Consider the following 17,968-nt stretch of genomic DNA (forward strand, 5'->3'; position numbering starts at 1 on the left):
TAGCTCCAACCAATCAGCTACCATTACCCTCTAAAACACTCTCAGCAGAGTCAGTTCTCCTCAGATTTTCTTAGCACAAGTGGGAAGTAAGTTTCCCAAATCATAAAGAACTGACTCGCCGGGGAGGAGGGTGAGTGCATGTGAATCTATAAAAGATACCAATACTGGATAACTGTAGTTACAGGTAAGTAACTTGTTTTCTTATCCAGTATTGCGGTATCTTTCATAGATTCACATGCCTGAATCCGAGTAGCACGCAGTAAGCCAAATGTATTGTCGTTTGCGGATGGGGAGACAAGTGTTCATAAACTCCCAAACAGCATCCACAATGGTTGAGAATTTTTTTTTATTAACCAAGCCTTAAAGAAATCAAAATCTATACTACAGGACATTACCAAAATAAAACATGAATACATAACTATTAACATACAGATATATCTATATATCCAGTTCTTTAAATATATAAACATATATGTTACATGAAACATGGTAGCATATAAAAGAGAAGTACCACCTGAATCGGCCCTTAATGAAAGAGATGGCGGAGGACCGTCTGTCCAACAGCTGCATCATCTTTCTGTGCAGATTGAAGACAGTAATGCTTCGTGAACGTGTGGACATTTTTCCATGTCGCTGCACGACAGATATTTTCTAGAGTCACTCCAGCAAACAATGCTGTAGAAGCTGCCACTGTCCTCGTAGAATGGGCTTTGGCTTTCCTCTGTAAAGGCTTGTTGGCCTTGACATGGCAGAAATTAATCGTAGAAGCCAGCCATCTGGCTACTGTTGCCTTTGTCACTGCAGTCCCAAGTGTAGCTTGACCATAGGCCATGAACAGTTGGTTGGAACGTCTGACGTCTTTAGTTTTCTGCAGGTAGAATTTTAAACAGCGCTTAACATCCAGAGAGTGTAATGCTCTTTCAGCTGGAGTGGATGGATCCGGAAAGAAATTTCTTAATCTTACCGGTTCATTCAAGTGAAATTGAGACGGTACTTTAGGGACAAATCTAGGATTTGTTCGAAGGGTTACATAGTCTTTGGTGAAATGTAAAAAGGGTTCTGCTATAGTGAAAGCTTGGATTTCACTAACCCTTCTTACAGAAGTAAGAGCCAGGAGAATGGCAACCTTCCAAGTGAGGAATTTGAGATCAGCTTTGTGGATCGGCTCAAATGGTCGTTTCTTTAATTGCGCTAGTACGTTGTTGAGTTCTCACTCTGGAGGGGGTGCTCGCACTGGAGGAAATGCTCGGAAAAGCCCTTTCATAAATTGTTTGATAAGGGAAGATGAACAGAGAGAAGGAAGTTTGGTGCATTTTCTGAATCTGGAAAGAGCAGCAAGATGGACCTTGACCGATGAAAAGGTAAGCCCAGACTTGGCTAGAGAAAGCAAATAAGGAAGAATTTGTTCCGCAGGAGCTTGAACTGGGTGAATAGTATTCACCTCGCACCAACAGCAAAATCGCTTCCATTTTAAGCGATACGTTTTTATTGTGCTCTGGGCACAAGATTAGGCCAAACTCTCACAACAGTCCTGAGAGATGTTAAGGTCCTTGCACTCTAAGAAATCAGGAGCCATGCGTACAAGTGCAGGGACTGTGGGCCCAGATGAATCACTTGGCCTCTGTTCCTCGACAACATCGTGGGCGTCGGAATAAGGCGAATAGGTTTGTCTTGAGACAAAAGCAGAAGTTCCTGGAACCAATACTGCCTTGGCCAATGGGGTGCACTCAAAATCAGACGGCAACGCTCCAGCTTCATCTTGCGGAGCACCTTGGGGATCAATGGTATTGGGGGAAAAGCGTATGCACAAATCCCTGACCATCGCATGGACAGGGCATTCCCCCTTGAGCCATGTTGAGGGAACCTGCTGGCATAGTATCGACATTTCTTGTTCTCCCTCGTTGCGAATAGATCCAGTGCTGGTTTGCCCCAATCTTGGAAAACTCTGTTCGCCTGCTTCTCCTCCAGTTCCCACTCGTGACAGACGATTGAGATCTGCTCAGCTTGTCTGCCAGAGTAATGTGGAGACCCCTGACGTGTTCGGCTCTCAGGGTTATTTTGTGGAATGTGACCCACTCCCACAATTCCTGAGCTTCCTGCGAGAACATAGCGGACTTTGTTCCTCCTTGTTTGTTGATGTAATACATGCTGGTCGTATTGTCGGAGCTCCAGTCTGTTGATATGCTGTTTGTGTACTTGAGACCATTTTCCTTGAATCTGACAATCTTGCAGATGACCTCCCCATCCCTCCATGGAGGCCTCGGTTGTTAAAACAAAGTTTGGAATGGTTGGTAGGAATGTGAGACCTTGGCCCAAATTCTCTGTTTGAGACCACCAATGCAGAGACTATCACGTGACCCTGATGGAATCGTCGAATGAACCCACAGCTTGTTGCCATTGAAGATGTCTCATTTTGAGCCGTGCTAAGGATATGAGATTTATCGCAGAGGAGCACATCCCTAGAAGTGAAGCAAACATCCGGACAGAAACTGACCTTCTTGAGATTGAAGTTGCTAATTTTTGGAGACGTATTTGACGGTTGTGTGACAAGAATGCTTTGCACTGGACCGTGTCTAGCATTGCTCCGAGAAAAGGAATGACTTGTAGTGGACGCAATTGCGATTTGCTCTCATTGAGAGTCAGACCCAGGGAAGAGATGGAGACATGCTGTTGTGGCATCCTTGGCTGCTTGTTCCGAAGGACCTTTGAGCAGTCAATCGTCGAGATAAGGGAACACCTGTATTCCTCGAGATCTCAATGCTGCTGCCACTGGTACCAAGCACTTTGTGAAGATTCTTGGTGCCGATTTCAGCCCGAACAGGAGCACTTTGAACTGATAGTGGGTGCCAGCCACTGTGAAGCGAAGATATTTGCGATGTTTGGTATGGATAGGGATGTGGAAATACGCATCTTCCATATCCAGAGAAGCCATAAAATCTCCTTCGTTTAGACAGCCTAAAATCTCGGAAAGCGTGACCATCCGGAAACTATGCTTTTTAAGGAATTTGTTGAGCTTGCGGAGGTCCAGAATCGGTCGCCATTCCCCTGACTTCTTCTTGATGAGGAAGAAACAAGAATAGAAACCGGTTCCTCTTTGGGATGATGGAACCTTCTCTATTGCATTCTTGAGCAGCATTGTTAAGGCTTCTTTGAACAATAAGTGAAGACGAGTGGGAGGGGGACCCCTGGGTGGAGTAGTAGGTGGCTGTTTGATGAATTCCAGGGTGTGGCCGTTGGTTACTAGGTCTAGAACCCATCGGTCTGAAGTAATTTCCTGCCACTTGTGAACAAAAGCTGACATTTTCAGGCCCACGGGTAAAGAGGGTAATCTGGCTGGCACCCTGCATAGATCATTGTTTCCTGTTGGTATCTCGACCTTGATTCTGTGATCGTTTTCGACCACCCTGACGGGAGATACTAACCGAAGAGGATTGGCGGTATGATAACTGGTTGTATAGCTGTCTATACTGCGATTGATACTGCCTATTTTGTTGATTTTGTTATCCTACTCGAAGTAAAACCACGTTCTCTTGCACCTCTGAAAGATCCGCACCTGTATTGAAGGGCACCTAACGATCTAGCGGTGTCCGTATCAGTTTTGATAGCAAGGAGGGCCTCATCAATATGTTTTTTAAATAAAGACTCTTCATCATAGGCCATGTCTAAAATCTTTGTTTGCACTTCCTGCCTGAAAGTTGTGGCTTTAAGCCATTCCTGGCGTCTAAGCACTGCAGCACAGGAAAGCTGACGAACGTTGCTGTTCATAATGTCCAGCGCGCAATCTATGGTTTCAGATGCGGCTCGTTCTCCCTCCAACAGAATCTTCCTTGCGTCTTGTCTATGGTCTTCAGGAATGAGGTCAATAAGTCCTGCCATATCTGACCACATCTGACGGTCATAACGACCGATTATCGCCAGAGAGTTTGCAGCTCTAATAGAGGCCGCTGCTATAATAGAGAATTTTTTACCTATAAGGTCCAGCCTCCGTCATTCCTTATCAGGCGGTGCAGTGATAGGCATCGCAGGATTTTTAGATCGTTGTTGGGCGGCTTGAGAAATTACTGAATTTGGTTGTGGATGACCAATCAGACAAGATGGACTGTTAGCAGGAGTACGGTACTTTTTCTCAATGCGAGGAAGTACAGCCAGAAAAGACGCAGGCGTCTTCATGATCTTAACCCTTTCATTCCAGATATAGTCAATGATTGGAACAGCTCGTGTGATCTTCAAAGACTCTTCCTTGAAATTGTGCACAAAGCAGTCTGTCTGCTCTACTGTAACAGGCAACTGGAATCTAGATACCGCTCGCTGCATCAAATTATGAAAGCCCCCGATGTCCTCAGGGGGAGAATCAGAAGGCAGAGGAAGGGGTAGAGAAGGCATTGGTATTATATATTCGTCCCAAGGATCCGTTATATTAGTATTTTAAGGTAACTCGCCTCCTTCAACTTCCTCTTCAGAGGATGTAGCGTCATGGTGCACCTGTTCAGATGGACCTGTAGGATGAGCCAGTGAAACAGGAACCTCAGACTGAGGTAACGGATCAGGGACCCCCGCTGATGGAGGTGGATTTTCTGGGGCAGCCTGTTGTGGGGGAAACCTTTGACGGTAATCCGCCAGCATGGCCTGGAGATCCTGTATGAGCGTTGGAGGGAGGTGACTCATTTCCTTCTGGCGAGACTCCCTTCGAGGAAATCTATGGTATGGAACCATAAGCTCCTCTTAGTGTTTCTGGTAATTGTCGTCATCATCGTCTTGACACTTGATGTTAAACTCAGTAGGATGGTGAGCTGTGCCAAATGGTCCCTCATCGTCCTCATAGTCAACGTAAGTTTCCAAAAGGTGAGACGGAAAAAGCGGAGAGATTTTACTGTAATCCTGTCTTTGAAAAGTTTTTAGTTGAAAAGGTGCAGACGATATAGCCGTTGATTGTGAATGCCACTGCTGATACCCAAGATTGAGTTGGTAAAGTCGTCGTCGACGGACTCTTCGTCGACTGGCTCTTCGTCGATGGAATTTTCGCTGATGCAGTCGTCGACGGGACAGTCTTCAACGATGACATTGTCGACAAGGCAGACGTCGACGACGTAGACTTCATTGATAATAATACCTTCGTCGACGGAGGGGCTTTGTCAACGGAACCTTCGTCGATGGGCTAAACGTCGACGGAGACTTCGTCGATGACTTCCTCGTCGACGATTCTTCAAGAACAGGCTTCTTAGTCATCATAGAAATTCTAGTAGAAAAAATAGGCGAAGTAATATCGAGAAAGTAGCAGTCGACGATGGGGCAGAAGAAGTCACAGAAGCCGTCGACGATGGAGTCAACTTGAGAGATTTAACCTGGCTTTTACTCACAGTTTTTCAAGTAGACAGCCTCTTAGATTCCTTGACCGATGTAGAGGGTGGAGACAGCGCTGACCCAGACGAAAGCTTAGGTGACCTCTGTGAAGGGTCAGAAACATCATGGGAAGTTTTATGGTGTTTTCTTCCCTCACTTGAAGAGCTGTCATGGGATCTAGCTCTTTTGCTAGAAGTTGAGGCTCTGTCATCCTCCTCACCCGAGGAAGATTTGAGCCATAAAAGCAGTCTTGCCCATCTATCCTTAAGAGTCTTAGTAGGGAAAGTGTGGCAGATCCTACAATCCTTCGCAACATGCTTAGGATAAAGACAGTAAATGCAGTCCTTATGCTGGTCATCAACATGGACCCTCTTCTTATCATAGGTCCTGCAGGATTTAAAGAGAGCTTTCTTGTCAGAAATCCTGAAGAGGTGAAGTGTAGAACTGAGTTGACACTCAGGGAGACTCCCTTCCACACGACGTGCGGTGAAAATTTGAGGAGAACTGACTCTGCTGAGAGTGTTTTAGAGGGTGCTGGTAGCTGATTGGTTCGAGCTAACTTTTGGTTCTTTTTACTATAATGATGTAGATAGGCTTCTAAGATGTAGGCCTTAGGCCTTTTTCTTTTAGCCTACTACTGTTATTTACTAATGGCACTACTTTTGAAATTTACCGTGGGACTCCCGCCTCGGCGACGGAGAATCATTCAGGCATGTGAATGTATGAAAGACACCCCAATACTGGATAAATAAGTGTAATTTGTTCTAGACTCAAAAACGTATCTAACTTCTCTGACCCATGATTCAAATGTGGAGTAAAGTACATAGAAATGAGCAGCAAATAAATGCCTCAAGCCAATATCAAGTCAATTGTTGGTTCATAGTCTGTTAAGTTAATGTACCAGCATTTGAAAGGTGACGGCTAGGACACTTCTTGCTCTTCGTTTAATACGGCCCCGTCCAGCCACCTAGGGCCAAACCCCTTGTTGCTAATATTATTTCTCATCAATGTTTGACTGCGGAAAACTACAGGAAGCTAGGGCGGGTGCCCCTTTCCTTTGACAGTCAGTGTTCTGACTTTCTGGCCTTTTCTCACACTTGGAATGACACAGTATCGACGAAGATGAAGGATACTGGGCCAGCAAATGTAGGCTAATGTACTTATCATTGGAAAAAACGTTGGAAAGGCCTGACGTCATGACAGTCCAGTTTGATTTTTAAAAGGAGCCTCCCGTTTTAAATGTAAGCAATCAGTATTAATCACGGGCCTTATAGGGAAGAAAATATATTTCGATGTTTATAAAGGACCAAACAGTAGACTCCCAAATGTATAGGTGGACTGCTTGCACAGGAGGAGACTCACAGACACGTTCAGTGGAAACAAAACAACAAACTCAGGAGGACAAAGGCAATGTTAGCTTTTCATTTATTATAAACATTGGTTGTTTCTCTCTTAATAATTTACCTTTTTAGAAACTCAACAAATATTATCGAAACAAAATGTGCAAAAAACGGTATACTTTCCACACCAACTAAAACTTACAATACATTAGTAATGCATGCATCAAAGATGAAACTGAAATTATATACTGTGATGCTATTGTAAATGTTTACATGGCATCTATACCAATGCGAATATAAAGCCAGGCCAAAATTCTGAGAAAGAGCATACAAACTGCAAAACGTGAAACACAATGTCTACAAGTTGCAAAGGAATTAGTAGTTCGTTACTTCAAAAAGGAGCACTTATTGTATTTACATCCTTTCACTATGCCATGGAGTTGGGAAAGACTATCTTTAATGCAGCGCTCTCGGAGTACTGATAAAATGTTAAATCATCATGGAAATGAATTAAAGCCCACTGCTTTGCATGTATTTATACACAGTGTCTAGATTCATCTGCTAACAACTCGGTCTGACCACTTTTTCCAGTGATCAAAATTATGGAAGTCTTTTTTCAGCATTTGGTAATAAAGGTCAGGTTAAAGACTATTGAAAAGCATTGTTTTTTTCGTGGCTGAGTTCATTTAATCAATAAGAAAGGACGCGGGGAACTGTGCGGATCCGACTGTGTCCAATCTCAGCGAGAGCAACATTTAGCAAGGCCATGAGAAAATACTGTTTAGTGATGGCATAATGAATGAATCTTTTGTTCTGAAACACGGTGCCTTGTACATAGGCCATACCAGGAACCGATACATAAATGTGTGGCTGCGTGTCCACTGCTCTTATCAGCAGAAGTAGGTTTCTTTCTGTAGTATGTCACGCTGTCTCCTCGAAACATTGTAGAAAGCATGAGCAGGGTTAAGGGTATGCGGATTTGTGAGCTCTATTACATCCATTTATTTTGTTTTGATACACATGATGCTCACTGTTGCTTTTTAAATATTGAAAAGAAATACATGCAAGGCGCGTTTTTGTATTGTTGTGCATCCGTTTGCAGAGTTTAACAAAGCTTACAATATCACTTTCCTTGTGGACACTGAAACAAATGACCATAAACAGTACATTTAATCACCAAGGCGGTCAGTTTCCATTCACTGATAGCCGACTTTCAAAAATCGTGTCTCTACAATTCTAAATCTGCAAAGATCCATACAGAGATAGAACAGGAGGAGCCAGGGCGCCATAGGTTTACCTGCGAGATGTAAAATAATTCAGGAATGCCAGGTTTGTCACACAACTCCACCTTCTCTTCTCCCTTATCATTCTTACTGCCAAGAATGAACTTTTTTTTATTTTTCTAAGTGCTACCATAAGGCGGAATCTAAACTCGTACCTCTTTAAGCTACTAAAATAATTACCAGAGCACCCGAACTCCAACCCTATGCTCTGCTGAATGCCCTTCAGAAATGTTTAAAAAATGTAATCCGCCATCAAGTACGCCAAAGGCTCCGACAGCTTCTAATGTAAGTCCAACAGCACTTGCGATGGAAGTACATTAGTGGAGATAGTATGCTGTGTTGTTTCGTTGCAACAGAAATAATTAGGTTCTCCGAAACAGACAGTAGAATACCAATTATGTCCTCAGCCACGCTCCAAGAGGGGGCTGGCTCTAGGATAGATGTCGGGAAGGAGAGTCGACGGTGGTATTTATCACTGTGACCGAGAACGGGATTGAAATTTATGAGTGCAAAGCACAATGGATTAGCATGTCATTCACTCCATCAAATGCTTGTATAATGCATCACCTACTAAAGGAGATAAAACCACAGGGCGTAAAAAGGGCACACTAGGAATCGAGACCATTGGGTACATATGCAGGGTTGGAAAGAAAAAACAGATGCTTCTTAAAATGTCCTTCCCTCGCACATAAAATTAATTCTAAAGGGTGTAGCATCAAATAACTAGGCAAATAAGGATAATGCATAGACCTACATATGTCACATAATGTGAACACTGCAGCACAAACCAAACTGCAAAAACACAGTAAACTTTAGAAACAAATTACTTGAACATAATCAGTGATGTGCAGAGTTTACAGAAGTGACAGTACAAACTTCCATTCACTGAATTAATATTGGAACAAATCTTTAAAATTATTTTCTCAGCACACACATTCATAGTTCAATGTTACAGCTACCAAAAACGCTGTACAACTGTACTTATTCTGTTTGATTTAAATAGTAGCCAGTTGAAATTCGCCATATCTGACTAGCAATAACACATATTAAGGCTTTTACAGCAGGGCCCAGCTTGCCTAAATTCTTTTAAAGAACAACAAACGTCATACCAGCATGCTATAAACAAAGTATACAATTTATATGGTTTTAAGACAGTTTAATTTGCGCAGTAACAGGTCAAGAAACTGATGTCTCGTGGCAGATCCCTGGAGAAGGATGGAGTGGCAGTCATTCCTTTAGGATTCTGTTTTTAGGCTTGCACTAGTGGTTGTAGTTTTCCTCCATTTTTACGTGACGGGACAATATTTAGCTTCGTGCCATTAGTGTCATGAATTCAATAAACAGTCCATGTCACTTGCTTTATTTTATTTGGTCCAACCAAGAGTTCCAGGGCTTCACGTGAACGATCTGCAAATCAAAAAGTGAATACAAAATGAGAAAAACTGGGAAAGGATCCCTGTTCCCCATTCCAGAATATACAGTGAAAGTATTAAGGGCTATAATCACCCTCTTTTGAGTTCTGTTCTGCTTGAGTTTTCAGTATAGGCAGCAACGCAGTTTAAAATAATCTTCACACTAATCTCGACAACTGACAACAGAAGGTGTGGAGGACGGAATCATAAGTACGTATAACCAGGTGAAAAGAAAGAAAATAAGTTACTTACCTGTAACTACGGTTATCCAGTATTGGTATCTTTCATAGATTTACATGCCTGAATCATTCCCCGTCGTCGTGGTGGGAGTCCCACGGTAAAATATTCAAGCAGTGCCTTAAATACTTCATAGGCTATAATGGCCATTGGCCATCTAACAAGTAGCCTAGCTATGTCCTTTTTAAAAAAGGACCAAATGTTGGCATCCAGTCAATCAGCTGTTAGCACCCTCTAGAACACTCCCAGCAGAGGCAAGTTCTCCTCAGATTTTCTAAGCACAAGTGGGAAGTAAGGATCCCAAAATTAATGAGAACTGCCTCCACGGGGAGGAGGATGGGTTGCATGTGAATCTATGAAAGATACCGATACTGGATTAATGTAGTTAGAGGTAAGTAACTTATTTTCTTATCTTATTGGGGTATCTTTCATAGATTTACATGCCTGAATCAGAATAGCAAGCAGTACCATAAACTGTACTGTCGTTAGCGGAAGGTGGGAGACATGTAACTTTAAACTCCTAATGTTATAGACATATACAAGTAACGTTTTCAATAATTATCCACTATCCTGTTTAAAATGCATGCACTAAAACGTTCTAGCAGAATAAAATTTTAAACCACTAAGGCTGAAGTAAATCTTCAAAGATACACAACCATTCACATTATAATAAAATAGTCAAATACAGTTACATAATCATTTGTCTATACATCTCCAGACATACAACTACCTTTATTAAAATAAAGGAAGTGTTCCTTTTATCTAAAACAAATGGCTGACCTTAATTGAAAAGACGACACAGTACCGCTCGGCCAACAGCTGCATCCTCTTGTTGCGTAGATTGCAGACAGTAATATTTCGTAAAAGTGTGGACATTCTTCCATGTCGCAGCACAGTAAATCTTGTCCAATATCACTCCAGCAAACAAAGCTGCTGATGTAGAAACTGTTCTTGTGGAGTGTGCTTTAGTCCTTGTTTTCAGAGGTTTGTTAGCCTTTTTGTGACAGAACTGGATTGCAGAAGAGACAACCTTATCTCCTTTGTCTTGTGTAGGTAGAATTTTAAGCATCTCTTAAAATCCAATGTATGCAAAGTTCGTCCTGCTGGACTGTATGGGTTCGGAAAGAAAGATTGTAATATTACCAGCTTGTTGAGCTGAAGCTGTGTTGGTACCTTTGGAATAAAAGTCGGGTTCGTCCGTAGAGTTACATAGTTTTCAGTAAAATGAAGAAAAGCTTCCTTGACTGTAAAGGCTTGATTTCGCGCACTCTCCTTGCAGATGTAAGAGCTAGTAAGAGAGATACCTTCCATGCGAGAAACATTAGCTCTGCTTTGTGAATTGGTTTAAACAGTTGTCTCATCAACTGCGCAAGGACTAAATTAAGCGTTCATTCTGGAGCAGGCGCACGCACTGGGGGAAATGAGTGAAAAAGACCTCTGATGAACTGCTTTATAAGACTAGATGCACAGAGAGAAGGAGCTTGAGGCGATTTTCCATTACAGAAAATTGCAGCCAGGTGAATCTTCACTGAAGAGAAAGTGAGATCTGATTTAGCCAGAGAGAGGAGATTCGGCAAAATGCTCAGCAGGAGCTTGGAGTGGGTGAACTTTATTTAGTTCGCACCAGAAACAGAATCGCCTCCATTTCAAACGATATGTCTTGATAGTGCTGTCAGCTCGGGATTTAGCAATGATTTCTGTGCACTTCCGCGGGATATCTAGGTCCCTAAATTCTAAGAATTCAGGAGCCATGTGTGCAAATGAAGAGAGTGTGGGTCTGGATGATTTACTTGTCTCTCGATAACATCGTTGAGGATGGCCGCAGGCGAATGGGCTCAACTCTGACAGTAGAAGTAGTTCTGGGAACCAGTACTGCCTGGGCCATCATGGCACAATCGGACTACAGCCTTCCGATTTCACCTTGGTTAGTACCCTGGGAATTAATGGAATGGGGGGGGGGGGGGGGGGGGGGAGAAGCGTAAGTATATATCCCTGACCATCGCATTAAAAAGGACATTCCCCCCTTTAGCCTGGTAGAGGGAATCTGCTGGCATTTGGCGTTCTCCTTCGTTGCAAAGAGGTCCAATGCTGGTTTTCCCCATTTTTGAAATACCTTGCCCAGCTGGGACTGTTCGAGCTCCCCCTCGTGACAACTGGTCTGAGGCCTGCTTAACGTGTCTGCTAGGGTATTGTGCAGACCTCTGACATGCTCGGCCTTTAGGAGATCCCATTCTGTGTTGTCCATTCCCATAATTCCTGTGCTTCCTGAGATAGCGTAATAGATCTTGTTTCTCCTTGTTTGTTGACATAGTACATGCTAGTCGTATTGTCAGTACGAACCCACACGGAGGAGCCTGCTATTCTCGGCAGGAAAGCTTGAAGAGTTGAGAATATGGCTTTGAGTTCTAAGCTGTTGATGTGCTGCTTTCTCTGTGCTGAAGACCATTTGCCTTGAATTTGCAAGTCCTGTAGATGACCTACCCGACCCTCCATCAGGGCATCTGTTGTTAGAATGAAATCTGGGGTGCTCTGTAGGAAAGTAAGGCCCTGTACGAGATTTGCTGCCTGAAACCACCACTGTAATGCTCTTGCCATCCGTGCTATTATTTGAATTCCACCCTCGAAGGACCCTGAAGCTTGTCGCCACTGTTTTTGCAGTTCTTTTTGAAGAGGCCTCATCTTCAGCCTGGCTAGAGGCACCAGATTTATTGCTGAAGAGCACATCTCCAGGAGCGACTCGTACAGTTGCACAGAAACGGACCCTTTTTTTTTATATGGTCTTTGCAAGCATTTACAGCCTTATCTGTCTTTCCTGAGATTAGAACGCTTTGCATTGGTTGGTGTCTGTGGATGCTTCCAGAAAAGATATTACTTGAGTTAGATGTAACACCGATTTTTCCTTGTTTAGGGTGAGCCCCAAAGTACTGAACATATGAAGGCAAGTTTTCGTTGCTCGATTGGCCGTCTGAGCTGTTGCTGCTTTGAGCAGCCAATCGTTGAGGTACAGAAATACTTGAAACCCCTGAGACCGCAGGGTCACCGCTACTGGCACCAGGCACTTGGTGAAGATCCGTGGCGCTCATTTGAGGCCAAATGGGAGCACTTTGAATTGATAGTGGGTACCAGCCACCATGAATCTTAAGAATTTCTGAGGTTTCAGAGGGATTGGGATATGAGTATGCGTCTTCCATGTCGAGTGAAGTCAAGAAATCTTCTTTGTTTAAGCAACCCAGGATATCGGAGAGCTTTACAATCCTGAAAGTCTGTTTCTTGAGAAACTTGCTGAGATTCCTTAGGTCCTGAATCGGTCTCCATTCCCCTGATTTATTTTTTATTAGGAAAAACCGAGAATAAAAACCTTTTCCCTTTTGAGTGAATGGTACTTTCTCTATCGCTTCTTTGACAAGCATGGTCAAGACTTCCTTTCGTAATAAGTGAAGACGAGGGGGACCCCTGGGTGGAGTGTTTGGCGGCCGCTGAAGGAATTACAGAGTGTGACAGTTGGTGACAAGGTCCAACACCCAGCAATCTGATGTTATTTTGTGCCACCGGTGTACATAACTGGAAATCTTTGCACTCATGGTCAGGGAAGGAAGAGGGGCTGGTACCCTGACGTGATCATTGTTTTCTGCCTGAATCACAGCCTTGTTGAGGTGTCCGCTTGCGGCCTCCCTGGCGAGAGAAACCAGCTGTAGATGGTTGGAGATAAGATGGAGGGTTACAAGATTGCCGATATTGAGATTGATATGGCTGATATTGTTGAGCCCTCTGTGATCCTCCTTTGTAAGTGGCGAATCCTCACCCTCTAGCACCTCTGAATGGTACCCTTCTGTACTGCAGAAGTCCAAAGGTCTGTATCATTTTTAATTCCCCATAGTGCTTCATCTATGTGTTTTCCAAAGAGTGATTCACTGTCAAAAGCCATATCTAAGACCTTTGTTTGTACCTCAGGTCTAAAGGTGGTTGCTTTTAGCCATCCTTGACTTCGAAGCACAGCAGCTCCTGCTAGCTGTCTCAAACCAGTATTGGCCACATCAAAGGCACAGTCAATTGTCTCTAAAGCTGCCCGCTCACCTTCTAGGAGGATCTTGCATGCTTCTTGTCTGTTTTCTTCAGGGATGAGGTCTATTAGCCCTGCCATGTCAGACCACATCTAGCGGTCATAGCGGCCGATAATGGCTAGAGCATTCGCTGCCATGATTGTCACAGCTGTCATTGAAGAAAATCTTTTTCCTAGCATGTCCATTCTACGCCCTTCCTTATACGGAGGGGTAGTAATCGGGGTAGCAGAGTTTTTAGATCGCCTTTGTGCAGCCTGGGAGATGACCGAATCTGGCTTAGGATGTCCAATAAGGCAAGACGGAGCCCTATACTTCTTCTCCACATGAGGCAGTACTGGTGGTATGTCCTCCTGCCATATATGGTCAACAATATGTATGGAGCGTACCACTTTCCTTGTGTCTTCCTTGAAGTCGTATAGGAAACATTCGGTTTGCTTTACTGCAATAGGCAAATGGAACCTGCTGGCTGCCCTCTGCATTAAGTTATGAAACCCCCAATATCTTCCGGAGCAGAGTCTGACTGAAGGTGTGGAGGAGGGGATGGTTTTGGAATAACGTAGTCATCCCAAGGATGAGAAGCAGATACTGGATCTGGCAGTTCACCTTCCTCTATATCTTCTCCCGAGGAGGAAGTGTTCTGTTCTCTAGGGTCGATTGTCCCCTGGTCCGGCCTATTCACAGGTGTGCTAGGCGGTTAGGAACCTGGTGTAACTGCAGGTTCCACTTGAGGTACCTGTCTTTCTAATTGATGTTGCTGCAGAGGGAACCTTTGTCTACATTCCGCCAACATGGCTTGCAGATACTCAATTAACGATGGCGGCAGATGGGCCATGTCCCTGGGGCGTGGTTCTGGCTGAAAGTTAAATTAATAAGTATGACGTGGGACCAAATACCCTTGCTGGTAATATTGCGCCTCTTCCTAATACTCTTCATCCTCCTCTTGAAACTTCACATGGAGTTCAGATGGGCTGTGAGCCACCCTATAAAGGCAATCATCATCATCATCATCATCCTCTTCTTCTACAGAACCTTCCAACAGATGTAATGGAAGCAAAGGCAATACTTTGCTATACTCCTGCATGGACGGCCATGAGAATGTCTTAGTTACTCTGATGACTTGAGTCCTCCTCGTTGACGGAGGCGTCGACAGTGACAAAACTATAGGAAAGGGCACTTCCATCGTTGACGGTGTCGTCGTCGATGGTATCTTCATTGACAGTGTCGTCGTCAACAGTGTTGTTGTCGACGGTGCCTATGTCGATGGTGTCTTCGTCGAAGGTATCCTCATCGACGGTGTCTCTGCTGTCAACGGTGTCTTCTTCAAAAGACCACTAGTGGACGAGTCAGTTGTCATCGGGATCTTCGTCAATCAATCAATCGTCGATAGCATTTCAGTCAGCGAAGGGGCGTCAGCGGTCCTTGATGACGATGGGGTTCTCGTCGTCGATATGGAGACTCTGGTGGAGAGTATAGGAGATCGAATCGCCCTCGTCGACGTGTCGCCGATGACACACAGATTGTCATCGACGAGAGATTTTCGTCGGTGATGACTTTTTAAAGGTTTTCTTACTTACAGGATCCAATGAGGAGGCTCTAGGACAATCTCTTTTCTTCCTGACAGGTGTAAAGGGCACAGATAATGACGGTTCAGAGGCATGCTTGGTAACCTTCTCCCTACTTGAAGCCTTTGAGTCCTGGGAAGGTTTAAGATTCTTTCTTCCCTCACCTGAGGAACTGTCCTTGGATCTAGCCCTTTTATGGAATGTAGAAGCTCTGTTCTCTTCTTCATCAGAAGAATGTGACTGTTTTGTGGTTTGGAGCCACAATAACAACCTTCCCTCTCCGTCCTTGAGGGTCTTGTTTGAAAGGTGCAACAGATTTTACAATCTCTCACCGCATGCCTTGGATAAAGGCAATAAATATGTTCCTTGTGTGGATCATCCACATGGACCTTTTTCTTCCCACAGGTTTTACAAGGGCGGAAAAGGCCTCTTTTGTCTGACACAATGAAAAGATTTGCTGAAGAGAAAAAAAAAAACTGATTAGTACACAGGGAGACTCCCTTCCACATGACGTGCGGTGAAAATCTGAGGAGAACTTGCCTCTGCTGGGAGTGTTCTAGAGGCTGCTAACAGCTGATTGGCTGGATGCCAACATCTGGTTCTTTTTTAAAAAGGACATAGATAGGCTAATGTTTAGATAGCCTTGGGCCATTACAGCCTATGAAGTATTTAATGCACTGCCTGAATATTTTACCGTGGGACTCCCATCTCGACGACGGGGAATGATTCAGGCATGTGAATTTATAAAAGATACCTCAATACTGGATAAATGTAAACATAAGTGGGGTGGGGGTGAAGCAGGGGATGGCTTTCCAAAAGAAAAAAAATGTTCTTCAGGACTTCACCCGCTTCGTCAAAATTGGCATTGTTATGGGCAATACTCTCTACATGCTGCCTTGTGAAGACCTACACAGATTCAGAAGCAGAACACCTATGGATATATAAGATATCTAATAGTCAGCATAGATTTTTTTTTAATCAAGTAGAAAACACCCTGATACCATTAGGGGGAGGCTTTTCAGCTGTGCAATGGCAATAAGTATTTCAGTGGAAAGTCAAACTGAAAAAGGCAAGTTCACCATTAGTAGAATTCCTCTTCCGAAGAAGTGTATATAAATAAAAGAAACTTCAATTTTAAGTTAATACATGCACGCTGCTTTTCCAAAGAAAAGCTTGCATCTAACCCCAAAGTCCACTATCTTAGTTTCAATCACAATTATGAGTTAAACAAAAAAAAAACTCCTTTAAATGACACAAATTTCCAAGTGCCAGAATAGATAAAATTCATTACCCCAAGCCAACTGCCACACGGAAATATTTAATTTCACCAAGTACCCAAACAGCCTGAATGAATGTTGGGAAGAGGATGTGGTCTAACGGCTAGGGCGGTCAACCTGAAATCTGGGGAACCGGGTTCGAGTCTCAGCGATGACACTCAACATCCTGTGATTCTAGGCAAATCACTTAATCTCCCAGTGCCTAACAAAAATTAATGTGTCCTTGTGTAACGCAACTGGTGCTCATGTAAAGCGCTCTGATACCTTCGGGTCAAATTCACACTATATAGAAAAAAACTCTGCTAAAACGTGGTACAGAGAAACTAAATGTAATAAACATGCATATATCAAGGACAAAAAACATTTTGCCAAAGATGTAACATTTACTGAATAAGAACTAGTGCCATGTTTTGCTCAAACCAAGTATTATACGCTTCAAATGCCACATGGTGAGACTCCAATTTTCTTCCTCAATAGTTCATTGTGGAAGGTGGCATCTGGAAGTAACTAACCATAGATCTCAGTTATTCTTTAGTTAAGGCCACTAAGCTCCAAATGGCAATGTAGAAATGATCCTGCTCTTTACTGATTGAAATGTTCTAATTTTGCAAAGTTTCCATCATTTGAGAAGTACCAATACCCACAAGCAATGGTACATTTACCAAACTAGTATTACTCGCATGAAGGTTCTTTACAAATATATTTTCATGCCTTTACCTGATTTGGCAATACTATTATACAAATAGCTGGCCATTTGACATGGCCTGGTAGCAGCCAGATCACAAGAGCAGAGAATCTTTTCATGTGTAATCACCATTTCTTGAAAGTATCATGCCAGCATGCAGTGTCCTGTCTCCTGATGTATCTACCGACGTCCATAGCCTCCAGAGTATGTTTATTGAGTCAATAATATGGTTTTAATATTCAAGACAGCCGTTGTGTGCCTGCAAACAAGGTTCAAATTAACTTCACAGTCTGCATCCTCCATAAACAGACACTTGCCTAATATTACTGAGAACGCTCGAAAAAACATTGATCATTTTAGTACAGCTTAGATGGCTTCAACGGTAAATATCCATTCTTTGATGAAATTGGGCAGATATTCCATGAGAAAATATGCTGATGTTGATAGTGGAGTGCTATTACCCCTTAATAACCAGATGTAGAGAGGCAAAATTAATTAAAGATTAATTAGAAAACTAGATTTTAACTGTCCGTTAAACCCTGCAGGGTTCTCAGGTTGGTTCAACTTTTTCACGAGATATCACCCAAAGCAGTGGTTGAAGATTTTTCCATATCTGCTACCATCACAACCATACTTGTAAGCATTATACAAAATTAAATACATTTCTAAAAAATAAATATATATAAATGACATTTTCATGTAGGATCAGGCACACTTTGCAATACTAATTATGTCCCACCATCCACTTCAACTTTCGCACCTACAGATTCT

At 43.1% G+C, this 17,968-nt stretch overlaps 1 protein-coding gene across 10 annotated transcripts in view; it reads right to left on the minus strand.

Moving 5' to 3' along the window:
- Nucleotides 1-6,748: 6,748 nt before the first annotated feature.
- AMN1 (antagonist of mitotic exit network 1 homolog) overlaps nt 6,749-17,968 on the minus strand; it is a 716,979-nt gene continuing 705,759 nt past the window's right edge. For all 10 annotated transcript variants that reach the window (XM_085652369.1, XM_085652373.1, XM_085652379.1 and 7 more), the window contains one exon: nt 6,749-9,370. In XM_085652369.1, the coding sequence (XP_085508495.1) occupies nt 9,297-9,370 (74 nt within the window). In that variant the 3' untranslated portion in view covers nt 6,749-9,296. The remainder of the gene's footprint in view (nt 9,371-17,968) is intronic.

This window comes from Triturus cristatus, chromosome 4_1, assembly GCF_964204655.1.
Source record: "Triturus cristatus chromosome 4_1, aTriCri1.1, whole genome shotgun sequence".
NCBI classification, from domain to species: Eukaryota; Metazoa; Chordata; class Amphibia; order Caudata; family Salamandridae; genus Triturus; species Triturus cristatus.